At 37.1% G+C, this 18,622-nt stretch overlaps 1 protein-coding gene across 8 annotated transcripts in view; it reads left to right on the plus strand.

Annotated features, from left to right (window-relative positions):
• HERC2 (HECT and RLD domain containing E3 ubiquitin protein ligase 2) overlaps positions 1-18,622 on the plus strand; it is a 114,882-nt gene that overhangs the window by 26,346 nt on the left and 69,914 nt on the right. For 5 of the 8 annotated variants that reach the window (XM_065075189.1, XM_065075198.1, XM_065075173.1 and 2 more), the window contains 15 exons: positions 5,104-5,323; positions 6,928-7,028; positions 7,809-7,965; positions 8,708-8,818; positions 9,121-9,292; positions 9,884-10,057; positions 10,679-10,867; positions 11,532-11,683; positions 12,507-12,664; positions 13,150-13,263; positions 14,749-15,000; positions 15,947-16,140; positions 16,699-16,899; positions 17,525-17,753; positions 17,828-17,952. In XM_065075189.1, the coding sequence (XP_064931261.1) occupies positions 5,104-5,323; positions 6,928-7,028; positions 7,809-7,965; positions 8,708-8,818; positions 9,121-9,292; positions 9,884-10,057; positions 10,679-10,867; positions 11,532-11,683; positions 12,507-12,664; positions 13,150-13,263; positions 14,749-15,000; positions 15,947-16,140; positions 16,699-16,899; positions 17,525-17,753; positions 17,828-17,952 (2,549 nt within the window). The remainder of the gene's footprint in view (positions 1-5,103; positions 5,324-6,927; positions 7,029-7,808; positions 7,966-8,707; positions 8,819-9,120; positions 9,293-9,883; positions 10,058-10,678; positions 10,868-11,531; positions 11,684-12,506; positions 12,665-13,149; positions 13,264-14,748; positions 15,001-15,946; positions 16,141-16,698; positions 16,900-17,524; positions 17,754-17,827; positions 17,953-18,622) is intronic. The other 3 variants (XM_065075209.1, XM_065075219.1, XM_065075181.1) reach the window with 1 other exon arrangement.

Below are 18,622 nucleotides of genomic sequence, written 5' to 3' on the forward strand. Positions count from 1 at the left end.
AGTCTAGGTATACAGCATCCACAGTCTTTCCTTCACCTGCTAAGCAGGTCACATTGTCATAGCGTGTTAATTTTTTTTTGAGCTGCTAAATCAGGAGCAAACATGCCTTGGGACAGGCTTTCTGCCTTGGACTTCTGTCAGGTTAGTGTCCAGGCTATGGATGAGATGGTTTAAGAAGTTACTGTCTTCAGCTGCTTGTTTTTCCTGCCCTTCAGTTTTGCTGACATACCTAAATGATGTGTCACTTCTTAACCCTGTTCTGTCAAATAATCTGTATTAAGCATTACTGGTATTTTTCCTTCTAATGCAGAGAACCTCTGGCAGGATGAACTATTACAAGAAGTGAAGATGTTATGTTAGTTGTTGTGGGTGGAGTGTGATGTCATAAATATTTTAATATAAGAGGGTAAAACCCTTACCTTACCTTTCTAGTGCAACCAGAAATATATCTGACTGTAGTTGTCAGTTAACAACTATTCTGCTAATGGTAGCGTGAGAGTTTAAACTTGTATGGTATGACTTAAACTCTTAATATTGTAGGTATGGATTAGGTAAATAACACATCTCCACCCTTCATAAAATAACTGACAAAGCAAACCATTTTTAGGGGATGGTGTAGTGGCATATGAACAGTTTTGTTTAAAGAGTTTCCTGTAACCTTCTCAGATGAAATTTGAATCGCTGCTATTAATACACTATTCCCTCATTAGTGTATTTAGTTCCTCGGTAATAAACGTTGTTCACTCCTGAGGGTTTACTGAAATCAATTTCACTGGGTTGATTCCTGGATATATTTAAATCTTTCTAAAGATGAACTGAGTTTTCGTAAAGATCAATTTACTTACAGAATAAGAGAACATTTTAAAAAAGTGTATAGATGTCTCACTTTAAAATAATGTTACTTTTAATAAAACAAGACAGTCCTTGGTTCAGTTTTGAGATGTCTGAGTTATAGGACTACTATAACCTGTTCCAGTGTTTACTACACTTTGCATGTGAGCTTAGTTCTGCATTCTTGATATATTAAAGAATCATCTATAAAATATTGTAAGAGTGGCATTATTTAATTTTCATAGGAAGCCTTCCTAAAATTGTAGCCATTTGAGATTGTGAAGGCAAGGTGAGAAGGAAGAAGGAGTTTTATTACAACTAAATTCAGTAAATTTAAGTTTATGCTTCATGCAGGTTATTTTTATGCGGTTTGAATCTTGGTGAAGCTAAATAGTATTTTCTACAAGAAAAAATGTTTTTGCATGCAGTGTTTAAATATTTGAAAATAGTATGTTGTAACTGAACAGTTCTTCATATTACTAGTTTTTGAATATAAAGACTGTGCAATTTTGGGTGCTAATCACTTAAGAACTGAATTATTCCCAGCCCTTTTTCTTCATAAAAAGCTGAAGACAGAATTCAGTCGATTAATTTTCTAGCTCTTGTATTGTCTTAATTAGATTTTGTTTTATTTGTTGACAGGAAAACAAAATAACTTACTTTTAAAATCCCTTACTTCAGAAAGCACTATTGTGAAGTTTTGTTTCATGAAACATTGTGTGGCCTGTGGAACTATGGAATGTTTTTGTAGAAGCGAATTGAACCTTTGAGGTATTTAAAACCTACAGTGGTGTTGGTTTTTTTATGAAAGGAGCTGGTTGTCCTACCAGATCACTGAGTACGATGTTGGGTATCTTGCAGATTACCCTCAGTATGTATTGCTGAACCAGTAGGAATTAATTTTATAAGTTCCTTTATGGAACTGTGTTTTTTTTCCTGCACAGACACAGTATTGTGTGTGTGTGTATACAATGGCCAGCTTTACAGCTGGTACCGCTTGATGTCACTTGTTGCATGTGCTTCCATAGGATTCTGTTTTCTATGCATCCAAAGTTGGTATGGTAGTTTGTGTCGCCTGTTGCATCAGAATGTCTGGGGTGCTGGTAAGAGCAGTACTGTGGTTGATTGGAAGTGGATTGGAAGGTATGCAGTGCTAGACTTACAGGGAAACTCCTACCTGCAGCACTGTGTGCGGTTCTGGGTGCCACAGGATAAAAAGGATGTAAAGCTACTGGAGAGTGTCCAGAAGAGGGACATGAAGATGGCGAAGGGTTTGGAGGGGAAGCTGTGTGTGGAGTGGCTAAAGTCACTTGGTTTGTTCAGCCTGGAGGAGTCTGAGGGGAGAGCTCATGGGGCTACAGCTTCCTCACAAGGGGAGGAGGAGGGGCAGGCGCTGATCTCTTCTCTCTGGTGACCAGTGACAGAACCCAAGGGGGTGGCAGGAAGATGTGCCAGGGGAGGTTCAGGTTGGACATGAGGAAAAGGTTCTTCCCCCAGAGGGTGGTGGAGCACTGGAACAGGCTCTCCAGGGAGGTGTCACAGCCCCAAGCCTGACAGTGTTCAAGAAGAGACTGGACAACACCCTCAGACACATGGTGTGAACTGTGGGGTTGTCACGTGCAGGGACAGGAGTTGGACTCGATGATCCTTGTGGGTCCCTTCCAACTGAGGACACTCTATGATTCTATGAAGTTCCTTGTAAAGTAATTGCTGGAGGACTGTAGGTGGCCTCTGCCTGTACTGTTTTTGTCCCAGTAGTCCCCATGACATGTTCAATAAGCATGTAATTTTGAATGAAGGTCTTTTTCATCTTACTCTTCAACTCACAGAAATAACTTCAGAGGGTGTCCACATTTAGAGAACTTGTCAGTCAGGAAGGAATGGTGAATGCTGTAGCTCTGTGTTATACCATGGACCCTGCTGAGTCTGGCAAATAGTGCTTGGTTTCTGTAGCACCAAACATAGACTCTCTCTTCCCCAAATATAAGAGTTAATTAAAGAGTCTTGTTTGGCTATTTGTTTACTTTTCCTATAGATACATGAGGGGAATGTGTGGGGAATGAATCTGCAGAATGAAATCAGTTGTGAAAAAGAATAATGTTAGGAAAAGCCTCTCTGTGAAGTGGAGAGCATGGTCATTTCTTACTTCATTGTTGTTTCCTGGTAGTATTTAGAATTTGGGAGGGCTTTAGTGTTCTGGAAGGGAAGGAAAAACATAACAAAAAATGACGACAACAACAACCCCCCCTCCCCAAATCCTGATTTTTATCTCTTCTGATGGTTTAGAGGGATAGTGAAAATGACATGTCGATATTGACCCTGCTCTGTTATGATACTCAAATGCAGAAGCCACGTGCTACAATATGGGTTTTGTATTTTTCCTTACAAAATAAAGGTTACAGCACACCTAAGATAACAGTAGCAACCTCAGAACACGTAGTTTATATTTTGTGGAAGTTATTACTCTGCTGTTCTGAGTAATGTTAACACTTCACAACTGAGATTTTTCACTCAAAATTGTGGTATTTAATGAAACAAGATTTTAGTTCAATCAATCTGGAGGTATACTGAAGCTTCAGACTGGGTGCTGATACAGTCGGTCATCCATTAAGCCTTCTGAGTAAACTTCTGTATGGCCATAAGGGACGTTATAAAAGCCAAACCAAACAAATGAAACATGGCTTTGGCAGGCATCTGTTTTATTTATGTGGTACTTTACGTTGTGATCTGAAGTAGCTCTATCTATGTAACTTGTTGATATGTGACTGTGCTGTAGAGTCCTTTAGGGAATTTTGTAGACCTGATATTAAGTATGGTGTGGCTTTTTTGTCACATTTCTTGTTGTGTTTGAGTCAAGGTATGAGCAAGTATAATATGTGCTATTGCTTTTGTCTAATTTTTTTTAAGGCCTAGACTGCAAGGAACACTTATTTTTTTCAACGAGTAAAAATAGATTAATAAGTTGTTCCTCATAGTCAGGTGGAAGGATGTAAATTGCCTCAGGGAAAGGAATCTAACACGTTAAGAAATGATGAAATGTGAGTCGCAATGTTGAAAACAGGCTGGGGTGATGGCTGACAACAAACGATGAGTGAATGCAATGCGATCTGATAGCAGAGAAGGCCACTTGAATTCTCTGCTGGGTATGCAAAGGTGCCTCACAGAGTGGGGACAAAAGTTTGAAATACTTTGTACAGTTCTGGTTGCAAAAAACACGTTATGCCTCATTAGATACAATTTTCAACTCTGGAGACTACCATAAGTGTGTCTGAATTTCTGTAGCTTGGAGGCAGCTGTTCCAAAAAATGTGTTGGTTTTATGTGAGTGTGTGTGGTGGTGTTTTTTGGTTTGTTACATATGTTTTTTTTCCTACCTCTTAGTCAGGTGTCAGTTAAGACAAAAGTACTTCTGTGTAGCAGCCAGGTGATAAATGAGGTTGTTTAGGGATGAGTACAGTAATTTGGTGCAAAGCAGAGCGGGGTGTCCCAGTGATCAGGCTCTTAATAAAGGGACAGGAAAGAAACCTTTGATGTTTTTCTTAGTAATTAAAGCTACAGGAAATGTAAAAATACACAATTTCCAAGTTTTTATTTTCAAGGATTATTTGTTCTTTTTTTCACACTGTACTTGTTACCATCCATTATTAGATTACTAGGACTTGAGCTGTTGTCTGCTTCTCCTGGTTGATGAAGAATTAATTCTCTGGTCATGGTACCTAAGTCAAATATTTTGTTTGGTAATAGTACTTGAAAGCATGATTTGACATTACTTGTTTCAGAAGCTTAGCAGCTCTCAGCAGTGATTCTAGAGCTTCTGAGAGTAGTTTTATAACTTCTGAGAAACTTAAGTTAATATGTATCAGTGTAAAATGAAAGCATATCTTACGGGGACTTGCAAGATTGTTGCCTGCACATAAGTCTCTCTCTGATGTCTGCTCTTGATAAGAATTTGCTGTCTAGCTTGTTTTTTTGAGACGCATAAATATTTCCCATGGTGTTTTAGTTTCAGACATGAAATATGAAGGTTTAGAAGTATTCACACAAAACCAGTTTTGATGATAACCTTTGTCAAAACACGTGTTAAGTATGATTGTGATTATGTTATACTGTGGAAAAGAAATTTGCTCATTAAATATGGAAAGAAGGAGTTTCACTTGGTTTTGACATTCAGACTTCTGGTCAGTTTGCAGTTTTCGGTTTGTCTTGATTTTTCTTGATACTGTTTGTGACAAGGATGAACACCCATAAAATGGTATTTTTCTCTGATTCTCAGATGTGAATGAGTTGAAGGAGTGCCTTCATGTACTGGTGAAGGAACAGCAAACTCTGGCCACACAAACTGCTACAACAGCTCTTTCAGCTATGAGGCTAAAGCAGAGGCTAGTTATCCTGGAACGGTATTTCATTGCATTGAACAGGACAGTTCTTCAGGAGAATGTCAAAGTTAAGTGGAAAAGCAGTAATATTCCTCTGCCTGCTGTGGATAAGAAAAGGTAATGACACGTGCACAAACAAGTTAATGTATTAGGGAAGTCATTGAAAGGTTATCAACCTGTATGTGAGAGCTTAATGTGATTTCTTCCTACTCATAAAACATTAGCAGTCAAGAAACTCTTTTTATTTCTTAAGATGGTTTTACATGGTATCTGCCACAGTTTTCCTCCTTGGCTGATGCTTACTTATAGTGTCTCTGTTCATACTGCTGGGTTTTTATTGTAAAAGATTGCTGTAGATATTATTCTTTGAGCTGCAAGTATAGTTTTATTGAGGTATTCCTTTTATTCTACTCAGCTAGAACGTATGGACAAGCCTATTTCAGAAAGGATGCTGATGTAGGTTACATAGTTCTAATAATATTATTTTTTTTTTTGGTCAATATTTGCTCAGTTAAGGCACATAAACGGATTTAATGATGAAGGTTGAACATAGTTTTCCTTAGCTTGGGTGAGAAATGCTGTAATTGTACATTTCATGAGAGAAAGTTTCCAGAAAAAAAATAAAAAATCGTCTGATTACTTGCCATGTCTTGATAGCTTGTTGACCTAAAAATAGAAAAAATCTACAAGATGAGGCATTAAAGAAGCTATTCAGTAGGTGAACAAGGTTACTGTCTGACCGAACAAGCAATTCAATCAGGGAAATTTTTAGGTTAGATAGTCTCTAGCTTAAAAAATGAAAGGAGACAGTAAGTAGATATCATGATTAGATATTACGGGATTGGAGTTCTCACAATGATATCTTTCTCAGAATAGTCTGTTCTCTGCAAGTTTTTTCCAGTTCTGATTAAAATGATTTACATTATCAGACTGCTAAAAATGCCAGTTAAAATTTTTTCTCTCTTGAAAAATTCCTAAGCAGCTCACTTTCTTTTGATGTGAGATTAAAAAGAAAACTGAACTTTTGGTATCTTTCTGAGAGAAAGCCTGTCCTTCAGTACAAAGGAAAGCTTAAGTTAATGTGATTGTTTGCATAAAATGAAAATGTAACAGAAACATATGTGAGTCCAGTGAGTATTAACAAAAGTTCAAGCTATCTCTGTTCCTTACACATGCCAATACAGAAGCTGCAAAGAGAGATTTGTAACATTGACACTTGAATGGAAAGATAAGGAATGACAAAACTAATGGAATTAATTACCAGTAGTTGAAGATTCATTTAAAAATAGCCTATAAGTGTAGTTTATGTAGTTGAAATTAACTAGAAGTATAAACATCCTGAGTAAATGAGTACATGAAGTATCTTACATCTGTGTATTTTGAATACACAATCATAATTTCACTCTGAGTAACCATAGGCACATTTCTGATGGCAGTCAATTATACCAGTCTGGTTTGTTTTTTCTGTGAAGCTTTTTGATGTTGGAGGTTGAATTGGTTGTTCTTTGAAGCACCTGAAATTGAATTTTGGTTGTTGACCTTTTGATGTTGATCACCTTCATTCTCAAGAGACAATTAGAATTCTTTAGAAAAAAAAATAGTGTAATTATATACGTATGCATATAGCTAAATTATAAACTTGTCAAATATACAAACTAATATGAATATATGTATTTATTGTATATATTATATTGAGAGAATGCATATATAATTCTATTTAGCCCAAGACCTGTAGGCAAAGGTGTAGAAGGACTTGCAAGAGTTGGATCCCGAGCAGCACTTTCATTTGCATTTGCGTTCCTTCGTAGAGCCTGGAGGTCAGGTAGGTCTACTCTGTGGCATATTGCCTATATTTTTCATTAGAAGACACAATTCATTAAAATATATATCTGTCTTAGATATTTGCATAGAGCTATACATTTATAAATGTTAGATTTGCATAATTGTGCTTGATGTTTATGAGGTATTATGCCCAACAAAACTGTTGCTGATCGAAGGCATCCAAGCCCATACCAACAATGTGTTGTGCTGGGGTGCTTTTATGTTTAGGAAGGGAAATTGGGATTTCATGAAGAGGAACGTATTTTTAATGCCGGGTTTCAGAAAAGCGAGATATAGGGTTGATCAAATACATTACGACATGATAGCAGCAGCTATCATAGGGGCAGGATAGGAGCAGTAGTGTGAAACTTCTGGATTGGTTTGTGTACTTGTCAGTGACTGTCGAATTGCACAGGTTGGCAGAATTGTCATCTATGCCACATTAACCCACCTGTTTGTTTGTGCTGTTTGTTCAGAAGGTAGCTATTTGGCTTGCTCTTTGACCAGCTAGCCCTAGATCTTCCTCTGATATTCTCAGCAGATATACAGTGGGATGAGCTGGTTTGAGAGTTGTCACCCTTCTGAATATATTTTTTTGTCACGCAGATAGGTCTTCAGAAGTCTTACAGTCAAAATTTTTGTGTGAAAATATAGAACTCTGTGCATATTATTAAGTAACTTGCAATCTTGAAGTTAAAAAAAGTCCACAAAACGCTGTATGTAAAAATTTTTGTAACTTCTGTAAAGATGGGAGTGTAACTAATATTACTGTGTTCCTTAGGTGAAGATGCAGACCTGTGCAGTGAATTGTTACAGGAATCACTTGATGCACTACGAGCTCTACCAGAGGCGTCCCTTTTCGATGAAGGGACTGTGTCTTCTGTATGGCTGGAAGTGGTAGAAAGAGCTACTAAATTCCTAAGGTCGGTTGTGACTGGGTAAGTTTCTTTTTTTGAGCGTTGCTGAAGTAGCTGTTAAATGGCAAACTTGAATCTCTTAGCAGCTGATGTTATAAACATAGTAGTTTATGGAAAATTAAAAAGATTACTTTCTTTTTCTATTATTGTTACACGAACAAGAAATAATACATGAGCTGTTGAAATGATGCTCTTTAAATATGATTTAATTCCTTTTAACTGTTTAAGAAAAATCTGAATTTGAGTGTTCTGAATCACTGCGCGTAGACTTCATAGACTACATGTAGACTGAAAATAGTGTTTCACTAGTGTAAATTGGATCCGCATGAAGAGTGATTTGGCAATACAAGATATTTGTACGCTTAATTGTACATAGCATAGTAAAATAGTGCAGACTTCTGTATATATGAGGGAAAATACGCTCATATTGGACACTCCTGATTTTTTCCCTGTTATTTAAAGAGGCTTAAAGTTACCCTTTTACAATATTGCAGAAATTGTCTCTTGGATACTCAAACTCCATCCTTATAGTGACTATCATAAAGAATATTTGACTTTCACCTGCGAAAAATGTTTTTCATGTTCTCATCATGTTTAATAGAGCTATAGAGTAGATAGTGATGCTGGGGGCAACTTTCAGAACCAATCTGATATTTTTCCGTAAATTTAGCAGTTCTTGGTGGGCTGCATATGCTTTTCGTAAGGAAATATGTATTGTTTCTGATTCCTTCTTAGTTAATGTGTTTTGTTTGACTTCAAATAGAGATGTGCATGGAGCTCCCAGTACCAAAGGGCCAGGAAACATTCCGTTACAAGATCAGCACTTGGCGCTTGCCATATTGCTGGAGCTGGCGGTGCAGAGGGGCACACTGAGGTGAGCAGCACGAGCACTCTGGTTTTTAACTGTAGAATAGCCTGAGCAGTGCATGTCATCAGTTTCCATGGGTTTGGACTTAATAATTGTGATTTAAAGCATGTGAACCTTTTCTGTAATGCAGTGGCAATCAAGATCTTATGTTAGCTAGATTTCAAAATCCATTTTTGATATTTTGATGATGGGTTTAAAATGGAAAGCCATGGCATCTGACATGGCTAAACTAGAAAATGTAGAATGTGAATTGTATGGATCACGTAAACCAATGCTTTTTGATAGAAGATGTAAACTTTGTCTTTCAGCCAAATGTTGTCTGCAGTTATGTTGTTGCTTCAACTTTGGGATAATGGAACAAGGGAAACAGATAATGAGCGATCTGCACAGGGAACAAGTGCACCCCTTCTTCCTTTGCTGCAAAGATTTCAGAGTATAATATGTAATAAAGATGCGCCCAATACTGAGGAAGAGATCCAGGTAGTTACCTTTGGGTTATTTGAAAGGATCATTGTGCTGGTATCAAATTTCACTTGACTGGCTAAAATAATTATAAAATTGTCCGAACAAAATTGGCAGTAGTGTTGTCCATGTAATACGTATATATACCACTGTCATTTGGTTTTCATGCATACATTTGAGTTTGTTGAGGTAGGAGAAGGAATGTCATATATGGTAAGCAGTCTGTTTCAGAGTTAGTGCTTTTGTGGTAATTAACTTAGAGATGCAGCCAGTTAACTTTTCTATTTATTTGGGTGGCTTTTATTTAGTTGTGTTTGAAGTTAGTTTAACTATGATTCTTAGTGAATGTTATTAGGGTTGATAAAAGATAGTAAACCTCAGTTACGTTATGCTTGTAACTTTCTATTATGTTTCTAATTTTACTATATTTTCTCAATATACATGTTTGGAATTTTCCCCTACTGTAGGAAAAAGGATGTATAGAGTTAATTTGTCTTTTCTTAAACTTGTGCAGATGCTCAGCATGTCTAAAATAGATTATGTATCAGTATGTGTAGTGGCATAGAAATACCTTGAATATTTTTCTGACTGCTCTTTTCTCTTCTTTAGCTCCTGACCTACCCTTTGAGTCCAAATGAAAGTTTTCTGAGGTATCTGACTTTACCACAGGACAATGAGCTGGCGATTGATCTCAGACAAACAGCTGTAGTGATCATGGCCCATTTAGATCGTCTGGCCACCCCCTGTATGCCTCCACAGTGTAGCTCTCCTACATCGCATAAGGTAACTGTTTGCAACAGCAAATTTAGTAAGATACTTTTCCTAGAAGTGTAACTGATTTTCAGTTTGAAAGGAAAACAGCTCCTGAGATACCTTGTGAAAATCAAAATAAAATTTGAAGGAAGATTGAGTTGCCTAAACCTGTCTTACCTGGGTATCTTTTATTTCATGAGCGCTCTTTCAGTCAGCCTTGGAGTACAATTCTTTGGTTTGTGAACCATTTGTTCTTATCACACTATGGCTAATTCTGCCATATTTTGAGCTGTTCCCTGTGTTTATCAGAGGAAATGGTCAAGACCAGACTTTATAAATGTTCAAGATCTGATGTATTAAAAAATAAAAATTAAAAAAAAGTAAATGATAAACTTCCAAACTTGAAAAATCTCGGAACACTTTGAATAGATATTTATAGCTTATTTTGTACCAGACTAAACTGAATATCATGCGTACAAGTCTTTATTTTGGTATTTTCTAATGGGTACACTTTTATTAACTACTGGCAGTAATGACTGTCACATATTTGAGCGTATTTGACATATAAAGTTTTAAAAAATAATCTGCTCTATGCATTTTATTAAGTTGCGTGCTTCAAAATTAATACTTAAAGAATTTCTTTTTTTCTAGGGATCTCTACAAGAGGTCATTGCTTGGGGCTTAATAGGTTGGAAATATTATGCTAATGTGAGTGGTCCAATTCAATGTGAAGGACTTGCCAATCTTGGCGTTGTGCAGGTTGCCTGTGCAGAGAAGCGTTTTCTAATATTATCTAGGAATGGACGAGTTTATACACAAGCATACAACAGCGATACACTGGTGAGAGATTTTTTTATATGTTTTTAAAAATGTGTTCTCTTCTGTTTCACTTCATAACATTAGTCTGCCCCTTTAACTGTTTACACCATCTTGGAAGAGTATACGGAAACATACTGATTTTTTGTGAGCTTCTATGTTGTTGGTTTTGAACTTTCAGAAATAGGTTTTGATCTCTTATATTGATTTGATGAAATGCATCTGGCTTCTCTAATTCCTGTTGGGCTAGAGGTTATGAATACAATGATAATTGCTTTCGTTACAATGCTGACCTTGGTAACAACTGTAGAAATTGGCAGATGTGAAATAGATCTTACTTCAGTCATGTAACGCTGTGCCCAAACTGTTTAGTTTCTCAAATAAAACTATACCATAGCAGAAACGTTTGCCATTAAAATTGCCTGTAAGGTTAAGATAAACACCATTTTTCTGTATACTGAAGACCTTATAGGGATGAAAACAAAATAACTTCAAAGCATTATTTTTTTTCAGACTTGAACAGTAGATTTGACCTTCTTTTTTTTTCCTTTATGCCTTCACGTCATTGATTTGAGCATACTGTTTGGGTAAAGCCTTGGGAAAACTTTATCTAGTTATTCTGCATATTAGCAAGTGATGGAAAATATGAGCCATTTTTGTAAGTATATTGCTATCATTTGATTCACAGGGGCCACAACTGGTGCAGAGTCTAGCTTCCAGAAATATTGTGAAGATAGCAGCACATTCAGACGGACATCACTATCTTGCTTTGTCAGCAAATGGTGAAGTTTTCTCTTGGGGTTGTGGAGATGGTGGAAGACTAGGCCATGGGGATACAGTGTATGTAATAAAAATGAGTGTTCTGAATTCATAGTAAAAACTATTCAGTTGTTTATACAAGCACATTAAGTATTTGGCATTTGCCTCTGTTATTGAACAGAAATTGCATTCTTTCTGCATGTTCTATCTGCCTGTAATATTCCCAGTTCTGTATTATTTTTTCTAAAATATTTTTGTAGTAGTGGTTTCACCTATATTAGGCCTTTTATTCATGGTTTTATCAATCCACAACACATTTTCTTTAGAAACATTGACTCAGATGTTGGAGCAGTGGGGTCATAGTTTCCTATGTAGTTGTGTTGCATGTACCATTCATTTTTTTCCCTCTGGGTTAAACAGCAACATTACTGTCTTGCTTTTGTGGAGGGGCAGTCTTCTACAGGGGCAGTCTTCTACAGGGGCATTCTGTAAGGGGTGTGTATCAGTGTATTATAGAGGTTTTAAGTGTCTTCCCTCAGTTCTGAATTCTGTATAAAGCAAGGGAGTTACTACCCAAGAGTTAGCAATGTCATGAAATTAATTGTTCAGCTATCATAATTAAAGATATTTTTTTTACAGTAGACAAATACTTTTAAAAAACTATGCATTCATTTAACTGGAAATAGAAATCACAGTTGGCAGACATTCCTTCAGTGGTTTGTATGTTGTTGACAAGCTGAACTTAATTTTTGGTTTATAGACTATTTATATCTTCATCATTCAGACTAGTAATAAAGTTTGCAGACAGAATTGCAGCAGTTGTTTTCTAGCAAGTATGTCAGATCTTTTATTATCTAGTCACCGAATCACCTTTTGTGAAATATGTCACCTTCTCTTTAAATAGCCCCCTGGAGGAACCGAAGATGATATCTGCTTTATCTGGAAAGCAAGCGGGGAAACATGTTGTTCATATTGCATGTGGAAGCACTTATAGTGCAGCTATTACTGCTGAAGGAGAGCTGTATACATGGGGACGAGGAAACTACGGCAGGCTTGGTCATGGTATGTTATTTGATATCTTGAAGTAAGTTGTTTGTTAAAGAATTGCTTAGCACCTGTCTCCAGTGATCTTATGTCCAATTTACCTAAAGCTGATTTGAGAAACATATGTGGTTTCACATAAGTTGAAATAATTATGGGAGGGGTTGTCTCAAAACCATTACATTTCAGTGAGGTATGTGAAAATGAGCAGTTGGATGGAGAAGAATAGTCTTTGCTGTTCTCTCTTCCTTATGAAGCAAAGACTACTTCATGGGTTAAATCCAGATTAGATACCTAAGAAATCATTCGGCAGCTCAATCGTGATGCTCAAATCTGAAAACTGAAACAAAACGATGCCCCCCCACCCAACGAACCACTCAAAAGCAACTTAAGAAACAAAACCAAACAAGCGAAAAAAACAATCAGCCAAAAAAGCCACACAAACAAAACCGAACCATACCAGGCCTTCTTGGTTTTGCTTCTCACAGAAGTACTTTGTTTTGAAGGTTCCAGTGAAGATCAGACCATCCCAATGCTGGTCACAGGGCTGAAAGGGCTCAAAGTTATTGATGTGTCCTGTGGGAGTGGAGATGCTCAGACTCTGGCAGTTACTGAAAATGGTTAGTAGCAAAATATAACAACAGTTTAAGTAAGCTTGCCTTTTCTTCCTTTCATTCTGAAGATATTTATACTGCAGATATGCTTATTTTAGTGGCTTCAATTCCGTAAGAATTTTTAGCCGAAATTCCGGTCAAGGGAATGTAAATATATGATATATGCACGAAATACTACATATATGTACATACATGTTTACATTTTATGCATTGTATATAATTGTATGTGTTATAAATTTTATGCATTATGTATTAGATGTATTAATTATGAATATGCAAATATATATTTCTGTATATGGTGTGTGTATTTATATATTTAAAATACCCATGTAAGTTTATCATATATGCACAAAATACTACATATATGTACATACGTGTCTAAATTTTATGCATTATTATAGAAGTGCAAACAACTCATGTTGTAACAACAGCCAGAATTTTGGGTAGAGGAGTTGTCCATGTTGCCCCATGGGAAGTGCCAAAGAGAGGCTGTATTGAAACTCTGCTTCCCAGCGTCCCTGAGTGAGGTGCCTGACATGAGACAGACTCAAAACCTGAATTTTACTATGTGAGGTTAAGCCTCAAAGGCATCCCTTAGAAAGCAGATAGTTCTTGGAAGCTAGTTGTTCCTTTGAAAGATAGCTGGTTATGGTGATGTGATTTATTTAAAAGCTGAAAGATTTGCTTATCCAGGACATGAAAACCCAGGGTAGAGGATTTTTTTGTTTTGTTTTGCTTTTGGTTTGTGGGATTTTGTTTTGTTTTGTGTGGGTTTCTTTTTTCTTCCCTGTTTGTCTCCTTGCATGCTTCCCTTGCTTATCGGAGTACCTTAGAGACTGGCTTATGCACACATGGAGCAGAAACGCATCGGAGTGTCAAACAGACTTTCATTTTGGACACACATGGGTTTACCATTCTTGAACGATAGTTTTGTTTAAAGCAGATGCAGAATGACTTAACTATTTCTGACATCCTACATCAGGGCATTGATTTAGTAGTGTATTTCAAAATAATGTGATAGACAGTGACACTTATAATTTCATTTTGTGAAGTGGTTAAAAACAATAACTGAAAATGAGAAAACAGGTTTCACAGACAATTTGGCCATTTGATGTGGAAAAAGATTTTGCATGTTCTTATAAATAACACCTTATAATGAAAGACGACAGTTTTTTACTAAAGATCATACCACAGGCTTGATCTGCAGTAAATTCTGTACTTAATATGTTTTTAAGAAGGACTTCCCGTAACATGTTATGTTACCCTTTTTATGTGTAGTTTTATCACATGAAAACTTTTCAAATATTTTTCTTCCTTAATTCCATGAACAATTATAAATTAATTCATAACTGCTATTCTTAAATTACAGTTTGAAAATTGTGCTTATTATAGAATCTCAGATTTTTGAGAACTTGCTTGTCAGAACAGCTGACTTAATTACATGAAAAAGCAGTGCAATTTTTTTCTGTTTTCTGTCCCTTGATTTTAAAGGCCAAGTGTGGTCTTGGGGTGATGGAGATTATGGAAAACTGGGAAGAGGAGGCAGTGATGGTTGCAAGACTCCCAAGCTGATAGAAAAACTTCAAGATCTGGACATTGTGAAAGTACGCTGTGGGAGCCAGTTTTCTATTGCTTTAACCAAAGATGGCCAGGTCTACACCTGGGGAAAAGGTGACAATCAGAGACTTGGGCATGGAACGGAAGAGCATGTTCGATATCCCAAACTGCTGGAAGGCTTGAAAGGTAATTATCAGAGCTGGAAATGTTCCAGACTTCTTTTTTGTGGTTGTTGAAATCTTTTTACCAGACAGTAGCGATCTCAACTTTAAGAATTGCGGTACCATGTACTCTGTCATGTTTTATGCTGGTGACATTGAAAAAGGTGATCGTGCACGTTTCCTGTCACTTCTGCATTTTTACCTTTAGAATTCTAGCAGACTTAGAGCTGCTTTGTTACGACCACTTTAAATGCTCCCAGTCTTGGGTTCTCTTTAGCCTTACTGCTTTTCTTTTATTAGAGTCATAAAAATGCTTATTTAAAATACGTATTTTTGCCTTGTCATGCAAATAAATGTATATTATATATATATATATGTGCTTAGATTAAGGCATGTGAATGTAATAAATAAAAATCACAGGCAACAAGTAACGTTCAGGTTGTGTTTGTGCCAGCAGTTTTGATGAGTTTGTAAGAAAGTGAAGGTTGTTTCTTGCATTTGTGAGAAACCTGAGGTTTTGTAGGGGAAGATGAGGAAGGAACATCTTTTATGGCTCTGTCCTTTCTAAAATTGTTGTTCATATATGGTGGATGATCTAATTGAAAGTAACTTCTAAACTGATGACTACAATATAACTTTACGGTCTCTGTGAATAGATGGGCAGATCTTTCAATAAACCTTTCCTGAGAAAGTATTTAAGTAGAAGGGATACAAAAGAGAAGATTTTTCTTTTAAACTTGCTGACTTTTTTTACTTAAGCTGTCTCTTAAGAATCTTTAAATATTTCCTTGGTTTTACTTTTGCTGTACTCTTCCAATTCACTACTGAGGCAAAGGTGAGACTCTTGACATCCATAATAGGTTCATAGTTAAGTACGGTTGTAATTAGCACAGTTTTCATTACGTCTGCTATTTTTCTGTTAATGTTTATAATCTTTAAGTTACATTTTCAATATCTGACTTTCCTGTCAGGAAAAAAGGTGATAGATGTAGCAGCTGGATCTACCCATTGTTTAGCACTGACTGAAGATAGTGAAGTGCATAGCTGGGGAAGCAACGATCAGTGTCAACATTTTGATACTTTGCGGGTCACCAAACCAGAGCCCGCGGCTCTCCCAGGATTAGACACGAAGCATATTGTTGGAATTGCTTGTGGGCCTGCTCAGGTAAGTTTTATTTTTGAATTGTTCATTGCGATTTGTGTTTGTCTCTCACTGAGACTAGTTCTATACACTAAGCCCAGTCCATTTTTTTCTCTGCTTGCGTGACTACTCTTATTCTTATTTCTTATTCTGAATAAATGAAAGCTTGGAAAAAAAATCTTGCGCAGTTCCTCTGCCAAAATGGGATGACTAGCTGCCCTCTGTTGGATATTCTGAGAGGCAGCTATTTACCTGTTTTGCTTGTGTCTGGAACACAGTAATTTTCAAGAAGAGTTGTCACACAGAACGTTTCCTGCAGCAAAGATAGTGAGGTATCTGGTCTGGCATAACAACACCTTGGAAAATGTGATAAGAGAGTTATTTTCTGGGATTGCTAGGGTTTAATGTATGTTTACAAGGATGCAAGTGGAGGGTTCTCTTCAACAGATGTTCCTGATACTATTTCTGCATCATCTGTTACTGTTGGAAAGCAGATGTTCGATTTACACTTCTATCTCTGGTCAGTGTCATCTTGTATTTGGGAGATAACTGTTGGACTTTGTATATTGTTTCCATTTATAGAGTTTTGCTTGGTCATCATGTTCCGAATGGTCAATAGGCTTGCGGGTGCCTTTTGTGGTGGATGTGTGCCCCATGACATTTGAGCAGCTAGACCTTTTACTGAGGCAAGTGACAGAGGGAATGGATGGATCCTCTGACTGGCCCCCTCCTCAGGAAAAGGAGTGTATGGCTGTGGCAACATTAAACCTTCTGAGGCTTCAGGTACCTTCGGTTCCTCACACATTGAGCAGTCATTGAACTAAATGTTGCAGTAAGTTGCTTGGATGAAAATAGTGGACTTAATGTGCTTTAAAACATTTTTATTGATTTAGAAAGTGAGATAAGTACAATATCACTTTCTACTCTTTGAAATTTGGCAGCTAGTGGTTGTTTTTTTCTTCTTGACAGCTTTTGGATCTCATTAAAAATGAACTATTAGAATAAATGTAAATGGATCAAGTCTCATATACTCACTGAGTAAGCCCATACACTCAGAGATTTTGAACGTTTCTAAGAATTCTAAATAGCATTTTTAAGAGTGAATGTCCTCTTTAGAAGGTATCTGACACTCAGTGGAGATATTCTACTTTTCCTAGCATGCTGTAGCAAAGTAGAATCAGTTTAGGTTATTTTTAGGTTATTTACGGTTCAGAGACTTAGGGGATATAGGTAAATATGGTTTATAATGTGTTTGGGCAAGCCAGCTTTTCCCTTTGATTTCACCAATTTACTTATGAAAGTTTGTATCTCAATCAGCAAACTTGGTTGCACCAGGATGGACTTTTTTTTTTCCCAAGTTGACACCTCTTCTTAATTCAAATTTCACCCCCCCCCTTTCTTTTTTCAGCTTCATGCTGCCATTAGTCATCAGGTGGATCCGGAATGCCTCAGCTTAGGTTTGGGCAGTATCCTGCTCAACAGCCTGAAGCAGACAGTGGTGACATTAGCAAGCAACGCTGGTGTTTTGAACACGGTGCAGTCGGCCGCCCAGGCGGTGCTGCAGAGCGGCTGGTCTGTGTTGCTGCCGACAGCAGAAGAACGGGCCAGGGCTCTCTCAGCGCTCTTACCCAGTGCAGGTTGGTCCTGAGATCTAAAGCTCTTTGTTTTGTGCTTACGTTCCTAGTTCACTAACAGCTTCTTCCATTCTTAGTTTCAGGAAATGAAATGAATGTAAGTCCAGGCCGTAGATTTATGATTGACCTCTTGGTGGGTAGCTTGATGGCTGATGGGGGCTTAGAGTCTGCACTAAATGCTGCGATTACTGCAGAAATTCAGGTATGTTTCAGAAGCTTTTGAGTTTTGTATTATATAAACAGAATAAGAAGATGTATCAAGTGTTTCCTGAAGTTTGTGGATTGATGTTACCTTCTTTAGACCTGAAACTTGAGCCAGTGTTTGTAGGGAAGAAGGAATCCTATTCTTCTTTTTAGCAGAGCATTTCTTTTTGTTGCCTAGCGTGGTGATTTTAACAATGGTAATAAACTTTTCCGTAAAGCTCTCTAATAGGACCAAAGTGTGTTGTACATTTCTGTGGGATTCTTGAGTTCTTCACTCCCTTGATGTCACCCATATCGCTCCAGCAGAAATTTCAGCCATGTTACTTAGGAATTCAAGAGGAATGAATTCTTTGCAGCATCTCAGGTTTCCATAGGTTCAATTTCAGACTCCTTCGAATTTTCAGCAGACGGTAACTAGTTACACAAAGGGTGAAAGAAAATTCCTGTATACACTGTTTTCTCTAATAGTCTCTCGGAGATGGGACATCCTCTGCACAGACTGCCTTAAATTATGTCTCTGAAAACAAAAATGTACTTTTTCCTTGCCTCTTCGTTTATTTAATTCTTCAGAGTACATTTTCTTGGTTCTTCTCCAATGTTGTTAAATGGAGAGGTTTGTGATGCAGAGAAAATGCATGTATTAAGTTTTGCTTTAATGCACAATCTAG

Source organism: Columba livia, chromosome 1, assembly GCF_036013475.1.
Source record: "Columba livia isolate bColLiv1 breed racing homer chromosome 1, bColLiv1.pat.W.v2, whole genome shotgun sequence".
Lineage (NCBI taxonomy): Eukaryota > Metazoa > Chordata > Aves > Columbiformes > Columbidae > Columba > Columba livia.